At 42.1% G+C, this 22,020-nt stretch overlaps 1 protein-coding gene across 1 annotated transcript; it reads right to left on the bottom strand.

The window, feature by feature from the left end:
- Positions 1-680: 680 nt before the first annotated feature.
- On the bottom strand, positions 681-21,530 carry TAF15 (TATA-box binding protein associated factor 15). The gene is made up of 16 exons (XM_082068726.1): positions 21,404-21,530; positions 18,602-18,638; positions 17,434-17,482; positions 17,147-17,237; positions 16,951-17,068; positions 14,486-14,769; positions 13,474-13,588; positions 6,051-6,085; positions 5,430-5,462; positions 4,730-4,839; positions 4,061-4,190; positions 3,156-3,245; positions 1,743-1,827; positions 1,567-1,652; positions 1,356-1,461; positions 681-1,057 (listed from the first exon to the last, which is right to left on the bottom strand). The coding sequence occupies exons 1-16, from the start codon at positions 21,411-21,413 to the stop codon at positions 1,018-1,020; spliced, it is 1,419 nt and encodes a 472-aa protein (XP_081924852.1). The 5' UTR covers positions 21,414-21,530; the 3' UTR covers positions 681-1,017.
- Positions 21,531-22,020: the final 490 nt, after the last annotated feature.

The following is a 22,020-nucleotide window of genomic DNA, read 5'->3' as shown; positions in this document are numbered from 1 at the left end:
TTTTCTGACAGAGCAGTGACAGCACCCGTCCCTTCCAGGAGCACAGCACAGTTATTACATTTAAAACCACACATTATGCCTGATTTGAACTTACCGTGACCATAAATGCACACCAGGCTAGGCAGCTGGCTTACAGACATTAATGAAAGCTATTTCTGTTCATTTCTTTGTGAGAGGCCATGGATATTGTACAGCTGTACACCCAGTTATCAAGATTTTAACTACAGACACTGAGAACTTGCATTTGTAGTATGTTGCCCACCGGAGTGTTGGCTGACCAGATGATCTCAAGGACTTGTGATGACAAGGTAACACTGGATACAGGGTGATGGTGGCAGCACTCAGTTCTTACAGATTCCCACCAACCCACCTCTGCAGTGTGATTTAGTCCAAGGAGAAATTATAATTAACCTCCCTTGATTCTTCAAACTTTGGTTTCAGTGCTGAATCCCAAACACGATCTGCCTATTGAACCTCTCCTGCATCCTGAAGATGAAACAGCTGCACATACCACTTGTTTGCCATCACCCACTTAACTGCAAGGTTTTGCAGACAGTACCGAGCTCGGGTCAAAGCAGCCGTGCCGTTGCAAACTAGACCTTATTTACTACTTAGATCATAGCACAGGAAGACAGGGAATATGTAAGGAAATGCATGCAACTGAAGTCATTGTGAAGCAGTAAGATTTCACAAATAAAACAATCAGCATTTATTGTTGTATTACAAAACACTTCATATTTTGGCAATATTTTACAGTTTATCCTTTTCTTTCTTAGGACCTGTTGAAAAGGTATGGAAGGGGAAAAAAAGAGGACCATGTTGAAATCAAGATTAAATTTTAATGCCTTGCTTAAAAAAAATCCTCCCGAACCACCCCAGTCCCTCCCACCAAAATAAAAATCTAGTTTCACTCAATTCCACTATCCAAAGAGGGCATGGGTGAAGCGGCAGGCAAAATTCCGGCAATTTCACTATCAAACGCATCAAGAAGACAAACAAAAACATTCACAGTGGTCTTCAGTATGGTCTGTTGCGTTGATCATTTCTGAAATCATTTCTGAAAGGGAAATAGAAAGTTATGAGGCACCTTTTAAGCAAATAACAAACAGTCCCTTCAGTCAAACACCTCAACGCTGACTTTTGTGTATTCTATGTTTAGATCGCCTTATCTAAAAATGCTCACAAAACACACTCAGTAGGCAAACTGACTTATTTTTTCCAGAAGCTCCTATTTGTAGTTACTATTTTCATAGCTCGATTGTGCACGGACACATAAACAACACTTTTCCCACAGTCCCTATCAACCCCACAGTCTGTATGCTGCACAACCAAGCAAGGGCAAAGCAAACGCTTACCTTCCTCCCATTTTACCACCGTAGCCACCTCCCCGATCGCCTCCTCTGCCACCACGCCCTCGATACCCTCCTCTTTCTCCTCCATAGCCACCTCTGCCACGAAAATCTGGAGGAAAACACAAACCGACACATCAGCCAGGTTTTTCAGAAAGCTGCAGGTGTCCTTAACACTTTTAACACTTCAGAAGAGACGCGGTTTGGTTTTACACACCTCCTGACGGACGTGAATCTTCTGGTCTCGGCTCACCACACTGGTTGCAGGAATTCCTGCGAGCGAAGTTCATGTTACCACAGGACCTAGAAAATACAAGGATTCCCCAGACTTAGCTGCTAAGGAACTCAGAGAGCATAAGCGAAACGGCACTGCCCAATTAAAATGACACTTACGGGTTAGGACAAACCCAATCACCATTTTTGGGTTCCCCACTTCTACCCTGGAAGCCCCCACCTCTTCCATATCCACCTCGTGAACCTGTAGACAAAATTATAATCAGAATGAAGGAGAGGAAGTGTCTACGACCTACACATGAGAAACATTTATTAAGGACTGTCATCGGCTTCAAAACCCAAGTGACAGATTTTTCAGGTGGAAGAAAGGGTGTTTAATGTAAATATATCCCTACAAGGCAAGTCTCTGAAACCACATTATGAACTCTGAAAGCAGCAGGTAGTGTCAATGACAAAAAAACTGTACGGTTGTAGAATTCAGCATCTACTGGCCAAGGTACTAAAAACCAGGCAGAAGTCTTGGGAAAATGACAACAGAACTTTCAGCCACCACCAAATCTCAACAGCATCTGATGTCCTGAAGTTAATGTATCTGCATGTTGAAATACATGTTTTCATGGACAGATTTATAACTTATACTAATAGGGTAAAACAGGCAAGGATAGCACATGGCAGCCAGAAAAAATTGCTCCACTATATATTTTTTATAAATTATTTTTCAGCAATAAAAGGAAACTTAGTGGGCTTGAATTGCCGGTGGGTAAGTATTAACCCACTACATGCATTAATAAAATTTCATACAGATTTAACAACCTATAGTATCAACCACATATGGCCAGACCTAGTCACAGAACAAACACTTAACAACCAAAGAAAATAATCTCTGGATTAATGCAAGGATGCATCCGACACAAGCACAGGGACAACACAGTTCTTGCTTTCTGCATCAAAAAGATTATGAACTTTTACATCAATTGAAGTTCTTCAAGAATCATTTTTTATCAGCCTACAAAACTGCCTGATTTAAGAACTAAAATTTGTTGACAGCCACCACACAAAGCATGCTTCCTGTAAAATGGTAATTCATATCCAGCGGACTACTGACAAAATTGTATTATGAGGAGAATCAGGAAGATTAACATCCAACTGCCACTTTAAATCAGTAGCAGTTGAACAATTTGCCCTGCTTAATACCACCTGGAAACATCACCCCACCTCCAGGCTTTCCTGTAATTAGCAAATATTCACTGGGAATTCACACCTATTTATGTGGAACCCGTGTACAGCCTCAACATCACCATTACAGCCTCTCTTTAAAAGCAATTCTGAGACATGATCTGGGGACTTTCCAGCTCAAAAGGAAAGCATAAAATCTGTGTTGTGCAAGAGATTACAGATTTCAGTTTACTTAACTTGGTTCAATCCTTATTACTCCCTTTCATGGCAGAATCCCAAAGGCCCATATACTTCGATGAATCACTGCTTCAAAGTCAACTTCTCTTTTATAAACCAGTAATAGTCAAAAAGCATTTAACTACGCAAACCCAAGGATTCCACAGATTTCAGTCCCACCTCGGCGTCCGCCACCTCCACCTCCTCTCATGAATTCGGGCCTTCTAGTTGCAAAAGTAACTTTGATAACATTGCCATTGAATTCTTTTCCTGTGGAAACACAGAACGGGAAAGATCAATACAGCTGCCAACAACCCAGCAGCAATTTCCAAAGAACAGAAGCGATTTGCACATACAGACTGAACACAAAGCTCTTAAGACAAAGGGAGTCTGGAGTAAATCTCTTCTTTTTGAAAACGCTGGTCCAAATGTGAGACGGTAAACACCAAGGTACTTGCTAGGTTCTCCACAGATTTTTCACACCAGATGCAGAGTATGTCATTTCATTTTTACCCAATGTCATTAAAATTCTGTGAACAGGCAAACTCACAGGAGCAGGCATTTCTCCCCTGCTCAAGTATCAATGTATTTCTGGGATCTGCTCTCTTCTTCTTTAAACTTGTTCTTCACTGTATGCATACAAAGTCCTTGGCACAAGATTGCAATAAGCTCTACCAAACTCTTAAAAATGCCATCACAACGCTAATAGTATCAACATTAACACTGCAGGAAATCCCACCAGCTGCTAAGAGATTACAGCTCCATTGGTCTGAACAAGAAATGACATGAACAGCATCTCTCACACTTTGTGCATGGATGATTGGGGTGCAGCAAGAAACCCTAACAGTTCATTACACGTTTTTGGTCTTATCACTAGCTGCTGTTCCACTGAATCAGAACACCAGCACACAGGAAATACCATAAAATAAGAGGACTTCATTAAAAAACCCAAACAAACCCCAAGCTCAAATAAAAAAAACAAAAGCCAAACAAAAAGTAGCGTGAGGTCCCCAATGAGGTTATTGATTTGCTTCTTCCACTTGTTAGACTCATAAATAACAAAACGAACAGGTACTCTTACCCACCGTCAAACCAGTCAATTGCGGCTTTGGCAGAAGGAGGGTCATCAAAAGACACCGTTGCTTCTCCCTTTGGTTTGCCAGTATCCTTATCTGTATAAAGATTTATCATGGGTTTGCCAGTCTTTTTGTTGGTCTGAAAAGAAAGGTGGTACACTTGGCATAGGAAAAATACTGTAAAGCCAGTTCAGAACATAAACTGTAACAGCTAAGTGTCATTAGAATGAAGATTCTCTTGGAGCTGGCCTGCAGAAACAGAGGCTTTTGACTGAAGGGTACTGGCTGTTCTCCATGAAGTAATGATGGGCCCAGTTTTTACAAAAATTGAGGCCAAGTGCAGGAAGCCCTAATTTAAAATTGCAGGAACAGAAGAAACAACCATAGAACACAGAAGCATAACTGCTGAAGTACGAGGGTGTTATCACTGATAGTGTCAGTGTTAAGGGTTATAAAGACTAAAGAAGAGATGTGAAGCGATCTAAATGTCACTAGAAAAAAGCTGCTAGTGCTGCCAGCTTGCAAATGAGCTGTCAGCTGTGAACCCAGATAAAAATACTATCTACAACTGCTGGGGAGTCAGAGCGAGCATCTGCCTGGAATGATACCAGCACATTTCCAATGCACTCGCTCCACAAGTTCTCTTCCTTCTAATCACTGATTCCTCATTTCACATACCTTTATAATACCAATTTGTTTGAAATAGTCGGCCACTTGATCTGTTGAAACATCCTCTCCAAGTCCTTGCACGAAGATAGTGTTGTTATCAGAGTTGTCAGACTCTGTATCTATTAAAAAAGAAGCTACATTCACTACGCATCTTTGCAGTAGCAACAGAAGCAACATTTTAAGCTCAGGTCTATACTGCCCTCTGGCAGACCCTTAAATTCCAAAGACATCTTGTGTGAAAAAAAGGATGAGCAGAGAGCACAATTCTGAAGTTAACACCATCAACTCCAAAGGTGCACACACAGCATGTTCAGATGCTGCTGTACATCAGAGACCAAACATCTTCAACAGCTGGCCAGATGTTTGCCACACACACAACTTGTTCGTGCAGCTAAGGACACCCAAAACTATCAAAGTACTATATGTTTTAAATACGACAAGTTTAGCAGAATTGTTACAGCAGTGAGAGCAGCTGCTTGGCTCAAGCAGATTCAAAGTTCATCAGCAAATTCTTACTTGCTGCATGAAATGACATCCAAAAATTTACATGCACTTTAATAACACACATTGCTGTCAAGCAATACAAGCCTAAGCTAAAATTTCTTTTGAACCATGGGAATTGCAGCCACATCCATCTTTCTAAAAATACATTTTAAAAGCAATGACCTAAGAGCTACAATCCGCTCCCACCCACTGCTTGTTTTCTTACCAGCATCTGATCTTGGTCCATAATCCCTTTGACCTATGAAACAGGTTAAAAAACAAACAAAAAAAAATAGAAAAAGACTGTTTTTAGCAAAACATTTTAAATTTACTTTTTCAGATACAAGAAAATATTTAAAGCATATACATAATTCATCTAAGATCTAAAACATTAACCAGGTATTTAGAGGATATTTAGATTAAAACGTTCGACAGAAGGTGTCTGTAGGACGTTAACATGTTCTTTAACTTGCAGCATGTGGCAGTTGCCACACTGATGCTGTGCTGGTGTTATCTTGCAAATGCTGGTTGTCACATTACCAAGCAGTTTACCACTTTTTTCTCTTTTTTTACCTCTAGTACCTTTCTAAGAGGCATTTGTAACAAAAATTAAAAAAAAATAAAAGAAAAAAAAATCCGGTGAACGTCACTGTCTCCACAAATTCTTTCATGCAATTTGACAAAGTAGAAATCCAGTTTATTGCTAAAAGTTTGGCTATTAAAACTCATGAACACACCAGCCTCACCAAAACGCTATAATGCTTCTACTAGATAGTAACAAGATATTGGTGGCTTTTAGATTTATAAAGAATTTCCACTGAAACATTTTTGGATACTCGGCACTTACCACCGTAATTTTTGAAGCCACCACGGTCACCACCACTGCAGAGGAAAAATTGAAGAAATGATTTCTTCCTTAAGTCTCTATGTGCTGAGCCCAAGGCTCAATCTACAGTTAACTGATCACAAGTTGAGAGTTACTGTCTGGCAGCTAAAGCACCATCTCTACCTTCTCCTGACTTCTCATTCATCTTCAAAGTTTAAATTACATGAAAGTGAATAATTTCACAGGGTGCTACACTGGAGAAGAGAAGCCCTACAGAGTATTTTAAACTAACACATGCATATTGTTGTTGTTTCAATACTTTCTCCCATCCCATAAGCCGAAATGATTGGCATTAAAAACTGGGTTTTAAACCAGAAACATTATTTTCATGAAGGTTAATGGGCTTTAATTGTAGATGTAATTGCTACTTTGGAATAATTAGTACCCTAGTGCTTTCCTAGAAGTAAGAAGAGCTAAAGTTAATTAACCTCCATTATTATGCATTTATATACGGGGGACAAATTATCAGTATCAGCCATTCTCTGAGAAAGGGTCTGTGGGGATCTACTGCACTATTAGCACTTGACATTACAGAGAAGGTGTGTGTATGTGAGCTTCAAAAGCAGAGGCCGTGAAGTTTTATTTCATTCATTCTGAAACCTGTGGCACAAAATGTAGACCAAGTTAAGAGATTACACACATCAATTTTCAAAGGTTAGAGGGGATTTTAAACAGGATGTTACGCCTCCAATTATGTGCATGAAAATAAACCCTCACTCTTTCCAATGTAAATGTTCATACCAGTAAGATTTTTCACAACAGCATTTTTAAGTGCATCCATGTTATGAACACAATATAATCAATATTCAAAGCCATTAAGAAAAAGATACAACCACTGGATTTTTCAGAATGTCGATAACCAAGTGTCAGAAAGACCATCTCACACTGCCATGTACTGCCTGCTCGCACAGGGGACACAGCTGCCACCTGAAAATTAGGCAGGTTCACCTAATCCCAACAGCTTTTGCACCCAGCAGCTGAGATAAACCCAGCCTAAGTTCAAACCCTGATCTTGAGGGTTGTCTCCAGACTCTGGAGCTATTGTGCTGGTTTACAGCTGGTTTACCGATGCACTTTGCAACCAGAAGTCACTGGAGGTTTTAATTCAGTCAACACATCAGAGTCCAGACATGGGACACAAACATCCCAGAAAAAGGCAATGAAATAAAATGAGGGAATAATTTCTTTGGCACTCTGTGTATCTGCTTACAGCAAATGCAAAGCCACGAATGGGAGATATGGCTTGCTTAACATTGTGACAAAATCTGTCCAAAGCAAGGGACAAAAAAGACGTAAGGTTTCAACAGATACTATCAAAATTGGATTTAGAGAGACATTCTTTGAAGGGTGACTGACATTGTGACAGTACATATAAGGACTATCATATGTCTGTCACAACAGACTACGACTTTTACTGGGACTTTTCTTAAAATAAATTTTTGCTGCAGATTTTAAATTGCTTCTCCACAGAAAAAATCCGAACGCAATGTCATTTACTTGTAAGTAACTCATTCTGCTCATGAAAGAGGTAAAATGAATTCATTTTACACGCAACATCAGAGCTGGTCTTTATTCAAGGCTGCTTGTTTTCAAGGACTGATGATGAATACACAACGGTGATTATAAAATTTACTGTAAACCTCTTTCTGTCACCTCCAATTCACCTCAGCAAAAAAAAACCCCACTTCGTTATGACACAACAATTTTCAATCAGATGACTGCTCTTCTAGGATCTTAACTCAGAAATAACAACAGTGAATATATCAGCCACAGAAATGTTATCAAAGTTTTCCAACCCTAGATTACGGTCCTAATTCATCAGGACAGCACTATCCAGAACACATATGTTTTCTGATTTGAAAGTCTACAGCAGCAGAGACACAAATCAGAAAAACCCAACAATCTAAACACACAGCAAATGTGAGCAACACACCCAGGATTTTATAGGGGGTGATGATTTTGCTAAGATGCTGGGGTAAAATGTGTGCACCACAATTCTGAGAAGCGACAGAGTTGGATACATGAAATGTAAAGGAAGTCCTCGTCAACTGCCTAATTTCTACCTTTGTCATACAGTAACTCTGCATCCTACACTAACTAGTGCAACCCACAATTTTTAATCAGTTTTTCAATTAATGTCTGTAGAAATACGGTTTTGCCCAAGTACGCTTCAACATGTTCTCTTCTTGCTTAGTCTCACATGGTCAGCCCAACCAAAACTTGCATTAATTCAGTGACAGATACCCTTAACGGCAGATTAATGCCTTCCTCCATTTTTAAGTCTGATATCACACGTGATTTATAAAGCTGCAGTGCTTTAACCTCCTGAGACTGCTGGGCAAAGCTACCCCAGATCCCCGCAAGGCACATGGATGTGCTGCAGCAAGCAAAGCCAAACACAGAAACTGGTCGCAAGAAGATGATGCCACAGTCTCAGAGTTTACCCCTCACTGAGACCCAAAATTCAGGCCTCGATCTCAGCAACTGAATGAGTTCCACATTGTCACAGAACATGTGGAAAACAGAACTGCAGCGTTTCACAGTCTATTGCTTTACCAGTCTTGCACCCAGACCAAATAGATGGGTGACCGGATGGAGTCTGCAATTCTAACATCCTATGTTAGAATCATAGGCAACTAAAATTCCGCAATGCCACCACCAAAGATAATAAAAGAGACTGAACTGCAAGCAGACAGACTGTGTATGTGGCACCATCCGTAGTGACAAACACTTACTGCTATGAAAGAATAGTCTTCAGATGTTCTTTTCTCCTTATACTCAGTCATATATTTAAACATCACCTACTTGAGTGTAAGTGGAGTTCATCTGAACATTGCTTACTTCAGCTGGGAATAGCTCTTTAAATTAAAGGCACAGTTACATGGAGAGCTCAACACTACAGATACAAGAAATATACTTTAAAAAGTTAGCAGATATCAGCAAAGGTAGCACCAAGAATTCAGGAACCAAATTTCAGCTTCCAACATGCATCATCCCTTCCCAAGTGTGTGGGAGTTGTTACACATAAGAACGTATTTTTACAAACAAGCAAGGAATGCTTAGTGCACCAATAAAGTCGCTATAATTTTCTTTTTCTGCCTGTATTTATTGCCTCTGTTCATGTTTTTCTAAAGTCTGTATCACGCTAAGCTCAAGCATATACAAGTCAAAATATTAATTCTGAACACAAACCACACTGTTGTAAAACACATTTGCACTAAGTTATAGTTTCTTTATATCACAACAAGCTACTCATAGTAGCTATTACAGCAATTAAGCTGCATGGATAACTTTTGTTTATAGTACATCAACATCAAATCTGCACAAGAGGGGAAAAAAAAAACCAAAAACAACAAGACCAACCTATGCTAAGCAATTAATTCCTTACCTTTCAGACGAAGACTAACAAAAAGGCGACTTATTCTACAAGTAAACTTGGAAGAATAACTTAAGAGTAAAACTCTGCATGCTGTTATTCTAAGAAATCAAAGCTCTTCAAATTTAAAAATGCTAATTTGATTTTGCTCCAAGTATTGCAGGGTGATGTTCTGCACTTACAGGCTGCTCTCAGAGGTCTGGCACACAGGCCAGGTCTAAATAGACAGAGGCAACTCCCCAAAATCTTGCGGGAGAACCAATGTCACAGCCAAAGTCACCATATAGTGAGCACAAGAGAGTGGCGAGGCAGAGCTTTAAACTAGACTTGAAGGGGGATGGGGTTGTAGCTGGGCTTGCATCAGTGGGGCATCACTCTAGAGTTGATGAAGGCTGGGAGGCCTCCCATACCCCTGGGGTGAAATCAGTGTGCTCAGCTCGCTCTCTGAAATGCCTGTACACCAATGCGTGCAGCATGGGGAATAAGCAGGAGGAGTTAGAAACCTGTGTTAGGGCAGGAGATTATGACCTGGTGGCAATTATGGAGACATGGCGGGACAGCACACACGACTGGAATGTGGTCATGGGTGGCTATGTCCTTTTCAGGAAAGACAGGCCAGCCAGGCATGGTGGTGGAGTTGTTCTTTATGTGAGAGAGCAACTACAATGTATTGAGTATTGTCCAGGCACCGATGAAGAGCGAGCTGAGAGTCTATGGGTGAAAGTTAAGGGGCAGGCTGGCAAGGGTGATACTATTGTGGGCGTCTATTCTAGGCCACCAGATCAGGGTGAGGAAGTTGATGAGGCCTCTACAGACAGCTGAGAGCAGCCTCACAGTCACAGGCTCTGCTTGTGGTGGGGGATTTTAACTTCCCTGATGTTTGTTGGAAGGACTACTCGGCCGGCCAGCCACAGTCTAGGAGGTTCCTCCAGTGCCTTGACGATAACTTTCTGATGTAAAGAGTGGAGGAGCCAACTAGAAGAGGTGCACTGCTGGACCTCATCCTCACTAACAAGGAGAGTCTGGTTGAAGCGGTAAAGGTTGAGGGCTGCCTTGGTTGCAGCAACCATCAGAGTCCAGGATCTCATGTGGGAGGATCAGGATAGCAAGCAGAATTGCAGCCCTGGATTTCAGCAAGGCAAACTTCGGCCTTTTCAGGCAATTGTTAGGGGAAATCCCATGGACAAGGCTGCTTGAAGGTAAAGGGGCCCAAGATAATTGGTTAGTGTTCAGGGACTGTTTCTACCGGGCACAAGATCAGAGCATCCCGACACGTAGGAAGTCAAGGAAGGGAGCCAGGAGACCTGCATGGTTAAACAGGGAACTGCTGGGTATGCTCAAGTGGAAGAGGAGAGTTTATAGGTCATGGAAGGAGGGGCTGGTCACCTGGGGAGAATATAAGGCTGTTGTCAGAGGGTGTAGGAAGGCAACTAGGAAAGCTAAGGCCTCCTTAGAATTAAACCTGGCGAGAGGGGTCAAGGACAACAGGAAGAGCTTTTTCCAATACGTGGCAGATAAAACTAACACCAGAGGCAGTGTAGGCTCACTGATGAATGAGGTGGGTGCCCTGGTGACAGAAGATACAGAGAAGGCAGAGTTACTGAACGCCTTCTTTGTCTCTGTCTACTCTGCCGGGAGCTGTCCTGAGGAGCCCCGTACTGCTGAGGCCCCAGAGGAAGGCAGGACAATGGAGGAGTTTGCCTGGGTTGATGAGGACTGGGTTAGGGAGCAGTTAGGCAATCTGGACACCCATAAATCCATGGGTCCGGATGGGATGCACCTGCAGGTGCTGTGGGAGCTGGCTGAGGTCATTGCTGGACCGCTCTCCATCATCTTTGCCAAGTCTTGGGAAATGGGAGAGGTGCCTGAGGACTTGAGGAAAGCAAATGTCACTCCAGTCTTCAAAAAGGGCAAGAGGGAGGATCCAAGTAACTATAGACCAGTCGGCCTCATCTCCATCCCTGGGAAAATGATGGAACGACTTATCCTTGGTGCCATCTCAAGGTATATCAGGGATAAAAGGGTCATTAGGGGCAGTCAACATGGCTTCACCAAGGGGAAGTTGTGCTTGACCAACCTCATTGACTTTTATGAGGACATAACAAGATGGATGGATGATGGCAGGGCGGTGGACGTGATCTACCTTGACTTGAGTGAGGCATTTGACACAGTCTGCCACAGCATGCTCACAGCTAAAGTGAGGGAGTGCGGTCTGGATGAGCGGGCAGTGAGGTGACTGCGAACTGGCTGAAGGGAAGAAGCCAGAGAGTCGTGGTCAATGGGGCGGAGTCCAGTTGGAGGCCTGGATCTAGTGCAGTGCCTCGGGTCAGTACTGGGGCCGATATTATTCAATATATTAATCAATGATTTGGACGAGGGAATAAAGTGCACTATCAGCAAGTTTGCTGATGACACCAAGCTGGGAGGAGTGGCTGACACGCCAGAAGGCTGTGCTGCCATCCAGCGAGACCTGGATGTGTGAACAAAATTTTCTTACATTTTGGAAAAAAAACAAGGGAAGAGGCTTTATTTTCACAGACATTAATTTATCTTACTTCGTCTTGCAAAGACAGAAGTTTGTTTCAAAGTGATAAATTCTGCCAAAAGTATGTTTTTTGAAGCTCACATTCATTCCTTTTTTTAGAAAGGGCTCAGATATAAACAATTTTTCTTAAACTCAGATTTTATCACAGGCATATGGAAAACCTTCATCCACATGGAAAAGCTAATTTTTAAAAATTGTTCAGTTTTAATTGAAAATGAACTTAGAAATCACTTTGCTAGTTAAGTTATATAATATGAAACCCTGGCAAACTGTAATATAAAATAACCATTAATAGATGTTTGTAATTGTGCTACCACACCTAATTAAGAGAGATAGGGTTCACCTGTGTTATCAAAACAACAAGCCATGAAATACAATTTGGGACCACGTTAGGAGCAGGCAAATGTTAAATATGGTTTAAAAAGAAGTATTTTAAAAGAGAACCAAGTCTTAACACACTGCTGGATTATTTTATTTAAATTAGATCAGTTCGAACGAACAGTATTGTATAATTAAGAGCTCTTCATTTGGAGTTCTAGCAATAATAACCCAGAACTGCAGCCTGTTGAAGGGTAAGTGGCGCTGACAAACAACAATTCAAAGCTCACTGGAATCTTCAACATTCTTACTTTGCATCAATGAGCACCCCACACCCCCAACCATTGCACATAAAGGAAAGCCAATTGTGATAATTTATTAAAAATAATAATGGCATCTGGCCTAATTCAGTAGGATTTAAAGCAAAGGTCCTAGTCTCTCAGACCTATACATGAAATCATCTGAAAGCACAAAATTAAATACGTGCACAAATTTTCTTGACAGGAATAGGGCCTAAGGCAATGGCAGAAGGGGTAACAGTATTGTGAGTATTTGAAGTCTACCTAAAATAAGCGTGTTTAGACCAACAGCTAAACCAATAATAAAAATCGTATTTCGATGGAAGTTTAAAACTGCAAAAAAACAGTTGGGAAGCAACAATATTACTTCTAAATTATTTAGGAAGCAGAAAGATAATTGGCCCACCTTAGTGTAACGACTTGTCACTGCAGGATCAAAATAATTCCCCACTAAAATGTTAGCTACCTTAGCTATGAATTTTATAACACTTTCTAAATCCCTGGCTGTTGGTTTTCTTGTCATCGAAAACAAATTTTTATGAGTTTTAAAATATCTTATTTCAAGGGATAGGCTCAGGCAGTTTTTTATTGTAACTCATGTAAATAAAATGCAGCAATGTGTCATAACAATCGAATGCTTGGTCTGAATCTATCTGCACCTAAAAGCTTTTCCTAGGCAAAATGCATTTCTGAGCAGTACAGAAAGGTCTAACTTTAGCAACCTTTCATTTTTGGAAATCTAAATCTGAACAATATTCGGAATAGACAGATAGTAAACAAAAATTAAAAACAGCTAAATAAGAAACAAGGGTAAGGAACTGCAGGCACTGGAATGAGATCACTTACCTGTATCCAGACATATGACCTCTTCCATCCATGTCATATCCCCCTCTACCTCCTCCCTGTGACCCGCCATATCCTCTATTATCTTCTCCATACCTACTCTTTTCACGACGATCATCTGGAGGAATGAGTAAAACAAAACAACACCTGAGTAGATTGTAGTGCAAACTGCAGTGAGGTGAAAAATTCCCACCCTACAGTCTTTTTTTGCCCCTCCAGTCTGCCATTTAAATCTGGAAAGTTGGGGAATGACCTATTAGAGAGCAGTGTAGGGGAAAGGGACCTGGGGGTACTGATGGACAGCAGGATGACCATGAGCCAGCACTGGGCCCTTGTGGCCAAGAAGGCAAATGGCATCCTGGGGTGTATTAGAAGGGGGGCGGTTAGTAGGTTGAGAGGGGTTCTCCTCCCCCTCTACTCTGCCCTGGTGAGACCACATCTGAAATATTGTATCCAGTTCTGTGCCCCTCAGTTCCAAAAGGACAGGGAACTGCTGGAGAGAGTCCAGTGCAGGGCAACAAAGATGCTGAAGGGAGTGGAGCATCTCCGGTGTGAGGAAAGGCTGAGGGAGCTGGGGCTCTGGAGGTGGGGCAGAGGAGACTGAGGGGTGACCTCATTAATGGTTACAGATATCTAAAGGGTGAGTGTCAGGAGGATGGAGCCAGGCTCCTCTCGGTGACAACCAATGATAGGACAAAGGGTAATGGGTTCAAACTGGAAGACAAGAGGTTCCACTTAAATTTGAGAAGGAACTTCTTCTCAGTGAGGGTGTCAGAGCCTGGCCCAGGCTGCCCAGGGAGGTTGTGGAGTCTCCTACTCTGGAGACATTCAAAACCCGCCTGGACACCTTCCTGTGTAACCTCATCTGGGTGTTCCTGCTCCAGCAGGGGGATTGGACTGGATGAGCTTTCGAGGTCCCTTCCAAACCCTAACATTCTGTGATTCTGTGATTCTATTCCACAGTGTTTCTGCTCTATTTGATTAGCCTATATGGAACTCAACGGTTGAATTTTACCTTGACTGTTGTGGCTGTAGCTTCCCTTCTGAGACTGGTAGGATTGCTGAGAATGGCCGTAGGAGCTTTGGTGCTGGTTGTAGCCTGACTTTTGGTCGTATGAGCTCTGGTGGCCGTAGCCCGATTGCTGGTCGTATGAGCTCTGGTGGCCATAGCCCGACTGCTGGTCATATGAGCTTGACTGGTGGTCGTAAGAGTCTTGGTTTTGTCCATAACTTGACTGCTGGTCATAAGAGCTTTGGTGCTGACCATAGTTTGACTTTTGTTCGTAAGAGCCTCTTCCACTTAAAATGAACAGAATTTGTAATGATCGCTAAACGTTCACAGAATAGAGAGGAAAATAAGGGCTGAAAATTGATGACATTGCTAAAATTTCCTAGTCACAGTTACCTCCCAGTCACTACTGGCATACGGATACGAAAATACTGCATGTTTCGTATCTGCTGGGATATATCCGGCTTCCAATAAAAGCAAGGCAGAAATCTGTATGCTGACATTGCTTTCAAGACAGCTTTCTTTCCACTGTAAATTAATTTAACAGCAGCACTCCCCTTACATATGCAAGACATTATATAGATTTATGAGAAACAAATCGCATCCAGGAAACACTGGCTGTTACTCACACCTTTGTTTCCCCCCGGGTATTAGTTGTGGCTTAACTGTATTATTTTTTCAGTAATTGAAATTAATCACTAACCTCTGTCACCCTTTTTCTCTTCCTCCTTCCTGATTCCACCCCTTTTTCAAAAGATGAGGACCTATATGTTTGTCATTCTCCAGTTTTTAATGATCTCACTTGCTGGCCAAAATGTCTCAGAAAAACAAACAAAAAAATCTAAGAGCCTACAGAAAGTTTCCACCAGCTTTTCAAAGCTCTCTGAGATGAAGTCCCTTGGGTCCAACCAATCTCAAAATATCCTCTCCATGTAAATACCGTCCCATCTGCTCCCCCTCAGTTCTAGCCTAGATCTTAGCTTAACATAACTAATCCCAGTGGTAAAGATTGCGAACATTTTTGTTTAATAGCTCCACTTCAAAAAAAGTCAGCTCCACTTCAGCCTTTGCAGCATCACCAACGAAGGAAGAACTGGTGAGGGCGTCCACTATTTGCTCTTTTTCCTTCCTTCCCTCAGGATGTGAGAGCTACAATTTTGTAGCCATCCTCTTCAAAGTTGCTGTAATTTAATTTCTCACTTTCTCCTCACTTGTTACAACCACACATTGAAAAGTTCCTCTCCGATGTCTTTTTTTTTTCATTTTGTTGGTAAAAACCAAGTTGGAGAATCTATGCCCTGCTGCATTTTTTCCCCACTAGATGTCTACAGAGCTAAAAGCCACATTATTGCCTAGTCCTGTACCTTTCTACAGCTCTAATAAATGCTCAGAAAACAAAGCAAAACAAAATCTAATAATGCTCCTGCCTTCTTTAGGGATGTGAAACAGAGACTCTGAGTGACAGCACCTACTGGTGGCAGATTAAGCCCTGGCTGGTTTATATTAAGATGTTTTGTAGTAACTACAAAAACAGAAACCACCTACAGGTTTGCTGAAGTCCAGATTGTTTTATCAGTTTGCAAAAAACTACAAAAAATATTCGGACCTTGGACACAAGAATGAAGTTTAGTACATGACAGTGTCTTGTAAATAGGTCACATCCTCAATAAAGAGCTAATAAGAGCAGTAACCTTGGGGTGCAAAGCTTGTAAATTAGATAATGAAGTGGCCTTATAAGTCACCACAGGAAGCTGGGTTGTATTTTCCAACATACTATAAAACGTGAATCATTAATCCTCCTGAAACTGATTCAAGTAAGCGATTCTATGATTCTGTCACTTAACAAGTAAAATACATCTGTAATAGCGTAAAGTACTAAATCAGAGTATAGTATGGATACACACATTTAAGTTATTGATGAGGATATAAAAACATGATGTTTCAAGAATCCTACTTAGTTGAAAAAAGAAAAGGTATTTCTTAAATGGTACTTCTCAATCCTTACCTCTTTTTTTCACCACAAAAAGGCCTTCTAAGTCAGTAAGAAGTCTGCAAATCTACAAACAGCGAATAATTTCCTTGCTAACAGCTTATTTGAAGTTAATAATAAGTATTGTAAGTTTATACAAAAGAATGTGACTGAAGAGGTTCTCAATCCATCTTTTTCTTAATCAAAATACTCCCTACCAAGCCAATTCTTCTTTGTAGCTACTCTCCAAAGACTTTCAAAAGTTTATGTCCCCATACAGCTTGATTTCAAACCAACTGCATCCATCCTTCCTACATAAAGAAATATGCTTCCCTTAACTCCAGTTCTTTCAGTAATTAAAAATATCTTAAGAAGGGGGATTTTCAGATGTTTGTCTTTTTTTTTTAGCAGTGATAGCAGGAAATTTGTTACAGCTCCAGCTAAGACTGTACAAGTACTAGACAGTACTTTAAATAGAGACTGTTAATCTCAGCATCCTTACCCTCTAGACGACCCTTTCTGCTGCCCCTGACTGCCGTAGGACTGCTGGTTGTACGAGCTCTGATTCTGATTTTCATAACCGGAATCATCATCGTATCCCTGGGAATCTTGTCCATAACCTGGTAATTGAGGAAGAAAATTTTTAGTAAATATTCACCTTTCGATTACTGCCAATGAATGTAACAAGCTAGCCAAACCTGATTGATTTTGTCCATAGTTCCCATGATAGTTTCCATAGTTCTGTCCGTAGGAGGAATTGTCTCCACTCTGCCCATAACCAGAATATCCCTGTAATTTAAAGAACGCACTCAAATAAGTGTAACTTCCATAGCAAGTAATTACAGTTTTCCTTCGTTAGGCACAACTGCAAACACCAGGCACAGCTGAGAATGTATTTCTTCCCAGCGCAGATATGGTCACCCAGGAACAATTATTTTTACTCAAGGAACATTTGCTTTGAAAGACAGTATTTTGTTCAACGTACCTGTCCTTGTCCATAATTTTGACTGCCCTGATTGCCATAGGACGAATAGCTGTAAGAGAAAAATGCTTTTAGTAAATGCTTAACAGCACCATCCACAAGGGTTGGAAAGTAAGGTATTTCTGGTGTTATTTAAAATTCTTTTCACTCCAAAATAGGTGTTCAATCCCAGTACTGCAGTTGTAGGCATATTAGAGCCTCATCAATAAACTATTGATTACCATAGCTGACTGTCAGAAGCTTATTTTAATTTCTGCTGTGTCAAGTATAAGCTTAATGTAGATGAAATTTGAGCTTATTGTAATTTGACCGATTCTTCAGAATCAAAGAAAGCTTTATCATATGAAACCATGGCATTTGAAGTTTTTTGGTATATTCTTACAAAGTTAATTTTATTTTAATCAATTACTGTCAATTTGGTATTTGCTGGACTATTCGACAATAGCAATATAAAAAACTGGACTAGCTTTAGATTATACTTACTCATTATTCTGCCACTTTAAGCCTTCGTGAACTGACAGAAAAACCATGTGCTGAAACTCCTGTCACACTCAGATATAAACTCAAACTCACAGGGTGCTATATGCATAAAACCTTCTGACTTTCATTAGCAGAGTCGGTATTAGCCATGATTTTCACACTTCCATAAAAACGCTTTCGTTTCACTGATTAAAATATACCCCCTCCCAAAACTCGTGGCGATTTTATGAACTGGCTTTTAAATTTCACAATTACAATCAGTTACCAGAGGGTTTTAACAAAAAATTCCCTCCAATGAGAAAATAAAATGGAAAAATAAAATTTTACATCTACATCGGCCCACCGTCTTTATGCTTGTATAACCTTCGACTGAAAACGAACAGCTTAAAGCAGTTGTATGAAAAATATTTCTATACATTCATGATATTTTGAGAGTTCTTACTATCAAAAGATATCATTCCCATTTAAACCTGCTTGCTGTCATCCCTTCAGGAATACAAACTGTTCCCCTCTTGTATAAGACATCTCAATAAACACCAAGGCAGTAAGCTTTATGCACTCGTGACTCCAAAAACACATCAATACTGTATCACGGCCAAGGATTCAAACACCATGCCGGGAATCCTAAATGGCTTTTTATTTTGCAGACATAATTGCTAACAGCAAAAAAAAACCCCAAACCCACACATACCTCTGCTGGCCCCCAGACTGACTGTAACTTCCAGAATCTAGAAAAAGAAGCAAGTCATATTGAGAATTTCCAATTGATGTTTTATTCCCCTGCTTACTATAAGAGGAAGAAATCTGGGGAGAGGGAGAAAGGCTCAAGTACACTGGATAAGGCAGTTGCTTTTCCTGCAGAACGAGACAGCTCCCTCTTTATTAACAAAAAAGAAACGGCAAAGGCCGGGAGAATGGGAGCAGAGCAGCGTGGGTGTGGGCGACGCGACACAGGTATAGCCACTCAGAACTTTCCTTTTGAAGGATCCAAATTCCATTTTGAAGGTGGGTCTTCAAATATTTGGAACTGCACAACCACCTCTAATGGCTATTGAATTCAGTGCCATCATCAACGAGCAGAATGCAGCGGCTTAATTACTCAAGCGAAGCTAAATACGTCAGTGCCGCTGATCCCCTTCTTAAAACACCGTAAGAAAGCTCTGCCTGGCAAAGGGCACGGACACAGGCAGAGTTTGGAGATGTAACATCAGGGATGGACGAACGTGACATGAGGGTATCACCCAAGCTATTTAGACATGAAGCAGCATTTTTAATGGTAAAGTACCTTCTCAAGGCAACAAAACACATCGAATTTTATATTCTGTAAGAGTAACATTTACCAAAAGCTAAGATGAGATGAAAAAATATTTGATTTCACACATCCTATAAAGTGATTTCACTCAGATGTGAAACACGCTCATCCTTTTGCACTGCTACATAAATATTTAATTGCCTTTTCATAATGAAAAGATTTCTTTTAAAGTGCAACTCAGACACGTCTATTGTTTTTAATGAGACGAAAGTCAACTTTTTACATTATTTCCATTTAAATGATCATAACAATTACTATTAAATAGGTAACAGCAATTTTAAATGATGGTTTCACTCCAAAATTTATATGCCATTAAAGCTGCTAATTAAAACAAAGAATATTAATGGTTGTGTCAGAAAGAACTCGAGTAAGGAGGTAATTAGCTATAAATTGAAGAATTACATTTAATTCTCCTTAGCTTCTCCCCTATGAATTTCTGCCAAACCACAACATTTTAGAAGAAGTTTGAAAGCAACCAGATAAGGAGTCTGTAAAAAATGAACATGTAGAATCAAAGGAATTTCCTTTATTTATACATTTTCCTACATACTTTGTTGGGCTGCTTAGTCTACAGATTTCTGATTCATTTCTTTTGGTGGGCTCAAGGGGGAGAAGAGTCTGTAAGTATTTTTGGAAACAACAGATAGTTTATTCTGGAAATTCCTGGATATGCAGACATTTTTTTCTGAATGTTTGAAAAGCTCATGGAACAATTTTCTGTGAATGAAGCGAGTATAGTAGACCAGCCACCTTGCACACTGCTCAGGAAGTGTATTCCTCTTCAGAAAACAATCTGCTGTGTACATTTGAAAACTGAAGTTCTCATATGAAGCCACTCATATAAAGAAGCAGTATTGCTTCTGTACTACTCTCAACAGAAAAAATATCTTGTGTTTGACCATCACCATAGAATAAAAACAGAAGAGACACTCAGGTGCTTGACTGGGAAGTACTTCAGGTCTGGGAAGGGGTTGTCATTTACTGCCCAATTTGACTAATTTAGTAGAAGACTTCATGGTCTGAAGTCATTTCATAGCACCTTTGGACATGTTTTCTTCTCCTGGCAAAGAGCTATCCTTGCATTAAAGGAGTCCCTTAACATACTTGGTTTTATTCTCTATCGTTCATATATTAATATGTGATGTGAGACAATGCTAAAGTGGCTCAAGCCTAACAAAACACAGCCCTGCATCCTTCTCCCAGGTACACACCTGTCCATGGCTTCCCAGGGGCATCACTGCTGGTGGGACCAAAACATTTCCACCTCAAATGGGATGAAGAAACAGCAACACAACGTGCTCACAGGAGCCCCAGGAGAAGCTGGGCTGTGTCAAGTCACCTGGCACAGCAGACATGATGTCTCCATCCTCAACTAAAAGCCTCCCATGGGAAAGAATTACAGCCAGTGCATTTGTAAGCCCACGCTGGGGGCTGTGGGGTTCTACAGCTGAACACAGAGCAGATGCAGCAGATCCAGGGACACAAAGGTGGGTCCACCTAAGGAGGATGAGACCCAAGGGAGGGGGTGTTGGCCCAAAGTGGGAGCACACAAACCTCACTGTGCAGAGCAGCACAACCAAATGGTGGGCCCACATCTCACACTGGGGGGGACACATAGAGCCATGACCCAAAAAGGGGAGGTTGTATCTCACAGCAGGAAGAGGGGTAAACGACCCAAAGGGGGGGCATGAACCAAAAGGGGTGTGGCATAACCCACAGGGGGTGCCCAGCCCCACGCCGGGGGTACCCACATCCCACACAGCACCCGAGCGGGTGACCCCAAGGGGCTGCTGCCCCATTACAACACGGGGGGCGTGGCCGGACAGACCCCGCCCGCCCTCATAAAGGGGCGGGTCCGGGCAGCGTCACGAGACTGGCTCCCTGGGGAGGGGGCATGGCCTCGATCAAAGGGGGCGTGGCCAACGGTGCCATCGGCGGGGGCGTGGCCCCCCTCCCCCTCTCCGTCGGCAGGAGCGCGGAGCTGACGGTAAACGGGAGGAGTGGGGGGGTAGGGGATGATGAGGGAGAAGGTGCCGCGTCTCCCCCCTAACATGGCCGCGGCCTCTTCCACCTGCGCCTCATGGCGCTCGCCAACCCTCCCGCGCCCGCCACACCCACACGGGGAAGAAGAGCCGCCGACCACCACCGCCCCCTCAGCCCGCCGGGCCTGGAAGCACCTACCCGAAGCCATGGCGGCGTCGGCCGCTGACCGGGCTGAGGGAAAAGGGGGGAAAGAGACACAGAAACAGAGACACCAAGCGCCGCGCTGGCCGCGCGCACAGTGAAGCACCCGCAGCTCGCGCGGACTGCGGGGCCGGGCAGCCAATCAGCGCGCGGGGCGCCTACCATTCTTTCGGGGAAGTGGGGGGGAGAGAAGAAGGGCCGTACCAAGTCACGGCGGCCGGGGAGGGGGGGGATTGTGCGAGCGGGAAGGGGGCGGCGGCGGGTGCACGGCGCTGTATGAGGCTGGGAATCGCTGAAAAGATTAAGTTGGTTTAGTTAAGAAACACGCAGAGAATGTGCAAGATGCCGAAAGGGAAGCGTTTCCCATGTTTCCCTCTCGGCACCCCCAATTGTGCATCGCCATTTGGGCCACAGGGTGTTCTAGGGTTTCCAGAAGAGGCTTCGCCATGCCAAACTTCACAGCAGCTGGGGGAACAAGTCCTCGCTGCACTTCGGGTGTGCACAGCCAGGGAAAGAAATGAGATGCTAAAATGGAGTTAAAGAAAATGTCCAAAATCTGAGTCCTAAGGAATAAAAAAAAAGAAAAAAAGAAAAAGCTTTTCCAGAGTGTCTGA

Source organism: Streptopelia decaocto, assembly GCF_964273445.1.
Source record: "Streptopelia decaocto genome assembly, chromosome: 18".
Classification (NCBI taxonomy): domain Eukaryota; kingdom Metazoa; phylum Chordata; class Aves; order Columbiformes; family Columbidae; genus Streptopelia; species Streptopelia decaocto.
Note: the sequence above shows the minus strand (reverse complement) of the source record. Positions and strands in the feature narration are given on the sequence as shown.